Genomic DNA, 8,594 nt, shown 5'->3' with positions numbered 1-8,594 from the left:
TTCCGATGTAAAACTTTACAAAAGACAATGCACCTTTGGCGTCAAATGTTTATAACAACATTAAACCCACAAAGTTCCGCCATTGAAAATCTGAAGCACAACTTTGGAAACGTAAATGCACCTATCGCATCAGAAGTTTATGAGAACTTTATACCCATAATGTTTCGGAATTGACATCCATGCGCTCCGTAGATTCCGAGGCCTCCACGAGACACCGTGGCAAGCCCGTGCGCCATCAAAACGCCCCTGAAACTTGGTGTTCGGAAGGGGCTCCTTGCGTTATGTGACTCCCGGTGCATGAACGTTGCCGCGAAATCCAGCCCGAGTTCGCAATGTTCGCGGTGAAATGTCTTTTCGAGCGTGAAAAGGACCATTCTAGACAAAATGCAGAATGATTTCCGGTGCTGGAGGTTGCTTTGGTCGGCCGTGCATGGACAGCACGAAAAAAAAATTTCGGGGGGGGAGCTGACGCCGCATAAGCCCCCCCCCCCCCCCCCCCCCCCGAGTCTCGCGAGACGCCACGAAAGACGCAGCGCGCGTCGCCCAAAAGGAAGGAGGTAGCGCATGCGGCAGAATCGGGAGAAGCGACGAGTCGGTGGGGGGAAGGCTTAGGCCTTGGCACTCCTGCGTCCTTCTTTTGTGGCTTTGCAGATTCGTCGTGCGAGTACCCACTCGGTGCACTTGCCGAGAAGCTTGTGTTCTCGGATGCAGGAGGAACAATAGAGCTCTTGTCACGGATTTGATTGGGCGACGGACCCTTCAGGAGTAAGTGAGGCCCGAATTCGAAGAAAGTGAGGTAGCCTTAAGTCAAGGAGCAAGTAAATGACAATTCTGCTGTACAAATAATTTTTTTTTATTTAATTATTCCGACCGTGTGCGAGAATGGAGAAAGCTGTGGCTTAGATTACAAAAACTGCTGGTGTATGGTGCTATAAACATTTCAGCGATAAACCTTATGCAATCCTCCTCTAATGCGCCATGTGAAACGCATGAATGCCGCCAAAATAATTGATACCATCCTGTTATATGAGTCAGTGGACAATGACACGGCGAAAACGCTCTGCGTCGGACCAACATAAACAGGCGCGAAAACATTTGAGAGAATTGTTACTTTCATTGGTTTTTTTTTTTCAATTTCGTTCTATAAACCAAGTTGTGCTTACCAGTGTCCACCTGCCCCGGCATTTATATGGATTACAAATCTCGGCGGCAAAATTTTTCTTTACTTTAGGTTCCTGCTTTAAAGGAGCACTGACACAAAAATTTTCCGTTTTGGTTTTTCCAATGCAATAATTAGCTAATGACGCAGTGATCACGGCACGAAACATCATTTGCTTCAGAGCACGACAGGTAATTATTTGGAGTCGTGTTTGTAGCAACCAGTCCAAGTTTCGGTTTCAGAGAGCAACGAGACGGCCGAAGAAGAAATGTAAACACAGGCGGGCACGTGATCGCACAAAACTGTGACGTACGCACGCCAGCGTACTCGCCGGCTCGCGAGCTTCGTGCATCTAGTTCGTCTGCTACGTCTACACGTGCTTTGCAATGTCCTCGCCATCATCATCGTCCTCGTTTCCTTCCTCCGGCGGCAACTATTTCCTGCAGGTGGGAGTTGCCCCCCGTATTAGACGTGGCCAACCAACCACTTCTGATTGGGTTCACTACAAAGCAGCGGCTCGGAAAGTGCGGCCAGCGACAGTTAATATGCGTACGCACTGCTACAAGTAGAACGAACCATTCGTCGAGAGCTCTTTCGGAATGGAGCATATTCCGGAGCAGGACACAAGGCGTGGTGAGAGTCGGCACATCATGAGGCTTGGGGCTATGTAGTCTTGGTGGAAGATCATCGGACTGCTTTAAGCTCGGCGGGTCTTGTTTATACAATGCACGCTCGAAATTAGCAAATCCATCTGGCTGAATCCATCTAGCGGAACCATCTGGCTGCTCTTCAACGGGGTCCATTCTAAACGTCCAGCGGCGCGCACTAACTCGGACCACTTCTGCCACTCATCGACACCGACGGTAGCGAACGAGCAAGTCAGGCGAGCTGGCGATCGCTAGGAAATGTCATAGGCCTAGATCGTTGGCCGTCGGATCCGAGGCCGACGTCACATACTATCCGTCCGCAGCTCGTAATAAAGCACCTATATTCGTCCACACAGTCAACGTCTGCACATTTATGTCGCTCATAAGTGACAATACAATTAGTTTTCCCGACGCCTTTGGTAGCGATGAGAAAACACGTTAGCCAGGCGAGCCACTTCGCAGAGACGATTGCTGCGGTAGCTGCGCTGACCGCTTGCGAATCAAAACCACGGCAATGATTTGCTATTTCGTGCAACGTTTTATGACATGCACACTTTCGAGGTCACTTAGCTCTGAGTTACTTCGTGTCGGAAACAAATTTTAGCTAATTTTCCGTGCTGCCGTCAGCGGTGAAAAAAAGTACATCGCGGCTATCCGAGCGGCGGGAAACTTGCTCGCAGGGCCCGCCTCGATGGCACCGCAAACTTGTGACGTAGTGTTATGTCGCTTGTTTGCATTCCTTCCTTAAGGTCGGTGTTGCGTGGTGCTACGTTTCGCGGTTGGCTGTGCGCACGCGCACTTAGAAATTGATTTTAGATATGTTCTAAGCTATATTCGCCGTTTATATATCGGAGACGATGTGTGGTGTCTTTTAAAGCCGCTTGTCTTTAGTGCTTGTAAATCAGGTCTCTAGTAACCAATTAGAAGTCTACGCTTTTGAACGCACAATCTTTATTTTTGCGAACTAGATGCCTTGAACGCATGCACGAAACTTTTCGTCCTTGCAGCGTGGAATACAGTGCCCAACTTCGGCTATAGCGAAAGTTCACTTGGAGAAGGTTCGGAGTAAAAGTGACGAGAAAAACCAACCCCAAGTTCGCGCTTTGGTACGGCTCACAACTCTGAAAGAGGAAACAGGAGCCATATGTTCAAGGCCAAGGTGAGACAAATGCATGAGCCTGCGGTGGCTGGCTTCGACCTGAGCGGGCAATACGTTTCCAGCTGGGGTCCTTGAACGTAGCACGAGGAGAGGAACGAAGCGCCGTCACTCGTTGGTCGCCGCCTCCGAAAAGCTGCCGTCGGTGGCCTTGTGGTCAACTGCGGAGATGCATGATTGTCTATGAATCAAAGGGTGCGAATGCTTCGAAACTGCAAGGAAACCAAGGCAAAGCTGCTCTTTTAGTTTACTAGCCTATTGTAACGATAATTTACGGCACGTAGAAGATGCGACATTAGCTGCCGTTTTATTTTTATAATTGGCAAGTTGGTTTTTCAGTGAGGGACGCTATGCTACAAAAACTTATTGTCTATAAAGAAATATTGTATAAGTCGCATTATTTTAACTATGTGCGACTTATTTCTTATACAGTACTTTTTACGTGTACCCCTTCGTTATCTTGTTATGACAGCTTATATTTTACGGAAGCGTCACACGTTCCTATTATGCACTCCGTCCCAGACGAATTTTAAGCACAGTCGGTGCCCATTTTTCACTGCCTGTAAGGAAGATGGACCCGGCATATCGGCCGATAGACGGTTGAATCATCAAATTTGCGCACATGTGAGACTGGCGTGCGAGTCAGCTTTGTCTTTGCTCAGGTCAATCACACTATCACACATTAAATCCCAGTTGCAGCAAAATTTCGGACTGCTTATGAAGCGTAGATTAAGATAGTGTACATTGTTAGATGTGGCGCCGTTTCCTGAGGCTACTTCCAGTTCCCCCGGACCACATCGAATCGCAGCACATTCCAGAGGAGCGCTCGAGCCAACAAGTTCACGTGCAAACAAGTTCGTACGCCGCCGGTGGAGCTATTCAATGCTTGAGTTTTCCAGAAAACGAAGGGATAGCCCGGCATTGTTGCAAGGAAAGTGGGTCCCGAAACAAGACGGCTGCGATGTACCGGGAAGGCCTGGCAGCGTCGGCCCCACCTGGCTTTTGTGACGGCGATCAAGCAAGGGGGACCGAGCGGCGACTCTCTCCGCCTGGTGTGGCACCGCGGCACGGGCGCCAACCATTGGCCGAAAATGGCGTCATCTGAGCGGACTCTCCCATTGGTCAAACATGACGCGACTTCCAGTGCTCGAAGGGTTTATAAGAAGCATTCCAGAGATACCAGAGCATTCTGCACAATTCCCTGATTCACCTCTCTCGAACTTCTTGCCGCGGGCCGCAGCGTCCGAACTGCTGCCGGCCCGTAATGACTGTACGACTGTTACTTGACTCTCACCTCTCTGTATATAATGTAAAATAAACCCTCCCACGTTTGTTTTCATCGCAAAGTCCGTCCTCATCCCCTACAACATGTAGACCAGCCTCCACGCAATATTTTACGATGGAGCACGGAAAGGTCGGAAAAATGGACGTTTCTTAAGGGAAGTGATCTTTACTGTAAATGAAAGAAAAAAACACCATCCACCCGGTTGTAGCACGAAGCTACAAAGAAGACCCATGTGGGTTTCTCAGAACCAAAGCCTCCGAGCTGAGGAAAAACTTATCCTGGTCCAGGATGAAGTTTTTCCTAAACTGCGTTAATGACAAGTTGATTAATTGTAAAATATTGACTTGGAGGTTCTACTGAAGTTCATGTTCATGGCCGAGCGGATCATACAATGAACGGACCCAGGTAGCACCTACTGCAAAGATCGCCTCCCGTATTTGAAACTGAATCTGAAAAAGAAAAGGAAAACTTAGTGACGTCTAACTTCGTGAACGCTAGTTACGCACAAGTGTATGGACGCCGCGAACGTGCACAGCGAGCACCGCAGCGTCGAACCCCAAACGGAAATGGCGCGAACGCGGCAATTCTCTTCTCCACCTCCAGGCGCCTTCCTTCTCTAGGCGCTTTCCTTCTCCGGCGCTCGCTTCTCTCGCGGCTTCAAACATAGCCTTCCCGATTTCGCAGATGGGCCATCTACGCTTACGCGTAAAATACAAAAAAGAGAAACTTTGCCATTAGGGCTTGCCAGAACTGACGCATCAAACAGTGGAGCTTTTTGACGAGGCATTGTCTTGACATGATTTCTAAGATTGGCGGCGCCCTGAGTAGGATGCTGAATGCGTTCCTCCTTCTCCGAGAGGGAGAGAGAAGGTATCCAGGCAGCCTAGCTAAAACCTCCTAGACAAGCCCTAGCCACGGCAGCCTGTGGTGCGCTAAGAAAATTTTGACTCAAGGTGTTGAACATGGCCTCCGTGATCGCGAGTCATGTTAGAGGCCAAGTGCTGAGACTTGGTTCATATCTCATAACCGTCAGGTATACGTACCCTTGTTGCTGCCCTGGCGAAGACAAGGCGCCTTGTCAAACCGTAGGCTCAGCGACATTTCTTGCGCTACCACTGTTAATCATTTCAAGCATTAATCTTCCTGTGAACCTCTCTTTTGTTCTGAAATTCTACACGGTCAAACACGGCGTGTCTTGTGATTGAATACCGTTTTATGCTGAATAAGAGTTCCGCTTTCTCTGCAAAGTACACCATGATGGCGGAGGGACGCGCTTGTCACTGAAACCTGCAGCGCGTTTACTGTCCTAATGGACGGTTTACAAAATATTGAGCGCCATCTGGCGCACAACAGGCAAAGCTGCGGCGCTCTGCGTGCAAGAGTATGTGGTTAGAAAGCGAGTTTAGTTTCTAGGCGTCTGCCTGGTCTCGGCCGCGGCAACCGCGTGTGTTCACTGCGGCAAAAATATTTGAAGACGCCGTCAATGCGTTCCAGTTTTCGTACATGACATGGACTTCCGAGTTCTCGAAGCGCACCATTCAAACTTATCGCGTGTGGCAATATCAGCTTTCCGTAACTGCCACTATTCGCCAGGCTCAACGAGGCTCGGCACTGAAGGAAGATTACGTTAAAGTTGTCGTGTATTCGGAGGCTGCTGATCCCAGCACGGGACTGACGCGAGTGACATGGACTCCTTCAATGAAGAATAGAGTGCACGTCGTCGAAATACACTGCCGATGCGTCGCCGATTGTCTACACTTGGTTTCGCAGACTGGCCGCGCGCAGCGACCACCGTGCAAGACTGCTCGCCTTACTTTCTCTTTTATGCCGACAGAGTATAAAGAGAACCAACCGTGTGTTCATTTAACGGTGACATATAATAATCGAGACGCTAAAATGCTCACGAAAATAAACGCTTTATGACTCGCGGCGTTCTCATTGCAAGCGCCGTCGGTTGCAGCTTCGACATCCGGGAGCTAGGCCTACCGGTTCGAGCGATCAGCGGGTGCCGACAAAGTAAGCGTGCGGAGCGTGATGCTCCGCTTAGGAGAGTTTACGGTATTTATATGGGGGCCCATGTGCAACAAAGCAATGTTTCACGGAGCTGTTTCGTCTTATTACGATGGTCCTTTTTCGCGCACGGTAATTACGGCAAAGTCTTAAGCGACGCGTCGTTCTCTCGACTGTATGAACAAACGGCCACCGATGAAGACGGTAGGCCTTGCTCGCTGGCCGTGAGTGTCGCCGGCTACGAAGAAGAGTCTGCTAGCAATTTCACTCATATTTTTTTGCGAACTCTTTAACGCGCGCATGAATATTAAGAGGCTAAATGAAAAATACATTTGGATATCTGTAAAAGAGCGCACCAGGCGAACTCCGTCGCACGGTGGTCGCTCCGCGCGGCCCGTCGGCGACACCAACTGCCCGCGGATGGTGTGTTTCGATCACTTCAATGGCGTAGTACTGGGCGTTGATTCTCATACGAGGCGCACTTTCGACATCACTTTATAATATTTATTGTAATTCCATGTCAGCGACAACTGGGTGACACCACTGCGCTTTCGCAAGCGTTGCCCGTCCTCGTACATATTCAGCTTTCCACATTCCGGCAAAACGCGGCTGCTTTTTAAGAGCGTCTTCAATTTTGCAGGCCGAAATAACCTCGCGGCGCTGGCATATGACAATTCAGTAGCCGCAAGTAGCGCGACGAGGACCGGCTCTGCGAGGAGAGGGCAACTTGTGTGCCGTGATGACATGTCCGGCGGTCGCTTATCCATGGTGCTTTCCTCGCCAGATAGCTCTTCTCGTAGGGAAACCGAAATAAACTCCTGATCCGCTTGCTAGTGAAGCAATTTGTGCACAATACGCAACACAACTAGCTAGCCTTTTCACGAAAATACCGCGATCAAAACCACCACAAATCGGTGTATCAAGGCGTGATAGGGCTGTGCTGGTTGTCCGTCTGCTTCTAGTATATAACCATGTAGAGGGCGCTCGTGACAGCCATGTTCCCGCATGCGCAACAGTATTTTCGCAAGCGGCCCATTCGCCTTGCTTGTTTATGAAATTTAACCTTCCCGTAGACAGATTTCCACAGTGAATATTGGGTCTGCATGACTCTTTCGAATAGGATTCAGTTACTTGGTTGCACACGTGGAACTAGATTAAGAGTAGATTAAGAGTGAAGAGAAGGCTGTGTACAGGGCTCTTACCTTCTGCCGTCGCCTGCTGCGACCGGTCCTTGGCCCACACGCCGTTGGAATCGAGGCTGGGACGCAACGTTTCCACCGACGCTGTACGAGCTTCGGGCGTCCGTGCCCCGACGCTGGTGACGCTGTTGGTGGGCGCTCGGGTTCCCTCCTGGTCGAGAGCGGACAGCTGCTCCATCGCGTCGGGGTCCAGGCTCAACACCTGGCGCAGGTACTCGTCGACGACACCGGCCTCTTCGCCGGAACCTTCCTCCGACGGCGCGACGGCCGCGCTGCCTTCGCTGGGGTCTTCCTGGCTGATGGAGACGTTGCTGCTCTTGCTCGACATGCTCTTGTTCTTGAATTCAAACGATGGCTCCTACCCACTACAGGGGATCGGCCAAGAAGAAAAAGAAAACTATTAAGACAACGACTCTAGTCACGGTCGTCCCCTTTAGTGGGTGCGGCACTCAATGGGGGTGAATTGATGCATAGGTGGATGGATGGATGTATGCTATGAGCGTCCCCTTTGGAACGGGGCGGTGAGTTGCGCCACCAAGCTCTTGCTATGATACTGCCTAATGTCCTACCTAGGTTAAAAAAGAAAGAAGAAGAAAGAACCACTATGAACTCGCACAACCAAATTTTATGACCCCCTATTGTGAACTTTGCTTATGTACGTCTCCGTTTTTTGTCGTTTCCTTACTTTTCATCCACCAATCTTCCAATCACCTCTTACTAATCTCTATTGCGGACATGTTTACTTTTCCACTGCTCTCGCTGAGCCCAAGGGCTTCAAGGAGGCCCGTGGTGCCTAAATCGACCGCTGCGCTTCACATTCTAATAAAACATGCTCCATCGTTTCCCTAGCTTTACCGCAGCAAGCACATGCTTCTTCTTCCTTCTTATATCTCGCTTTATAGGTGCGTGTTCTAAGGCATACCGATCTCGCTTCGAAAAGTACAGCTTCCCTTTGAGTTATTATAAATATTGTTTCTTTCCTGATTTTGTTTTTTCCTCTTTAGTTGCTCATGGCAGGTTTCTTTTCCATTGCCGCCACCCATGAGATTATTTCAGCCTCTCTGACTTTCCGCTTGACGTTCTTTGTTGCTGTGTTGCGCCCCCTGTAGGCCGCATACTTGCTGGTGAGCTTCCGAGT

General features: G+C 49.8%; 1 protein-coding gene across 1 annotated transcript; it reads right to left on the bottom strand.

The window, feature by feature from the left end:
- Positions 1-2,753: 2,753 nt before the first annotated feature.
- On the bottom strand, positions 2,754-7,905 carry LOC142574145 (uncharacterized). The gene is made up of 2 exons (XM_075683303.1): positions 7,460-7,905; positions 2,754-3,123 (listed from the first exon to the last, which is right to left on the bottom strand). The coding sequence occupies exons 1-2, from the start codon at positions 7,782-7,784 to the stop codon at positions 3,071-3,073; spliced, it is 378 nt and encodes a 125-aa protein (XP_075539418.1). The 5' UTR covers positions 7,785-7,905; the 3' UTR covers positions 2,754-3,070.
- Between the last annotated feature and the right edge of the window lie 689 nt (positions 7,906-8,594).

The sequence above is a fragment of the Dermacentor variabilis genome, chromosome 3 (assembly GCF_050947875.1).
Source record: "Dermacentor variabilis isolate Ectoservices chromosome 3, ASM5094787v1, whole genome shotgun sequence".
NCBI lineage: Eukaryota > Metazoa > Arthropoda > Arachnida > Ixodida > Ixodidae > Dermacentor > Dermacentor variabilis.
The sequence above is the reverse complement of the archived record's forward strand: the minus strand, read 5'-3'. Positions and strand labels throughout refer to the sequence as shown.

Bases quoted from the DNA above. Each gene is read 5' to 3' on its own strand.
- LOC142574145 (XM_075683303.1), bottom strand. From the start codon at position 7,784: ATGTCGAGCAAGAGCAGCAACGTCTCCATCAGCCAGGAAGACCCCAGC. The intron at 3,124-7,459 runs GTAAGAGCCCTG...GCATCTCCGCAG, and splicing joins GCAGCAGGCGACGGCAGAAG to TTGACCACAAGGCCACCGAC.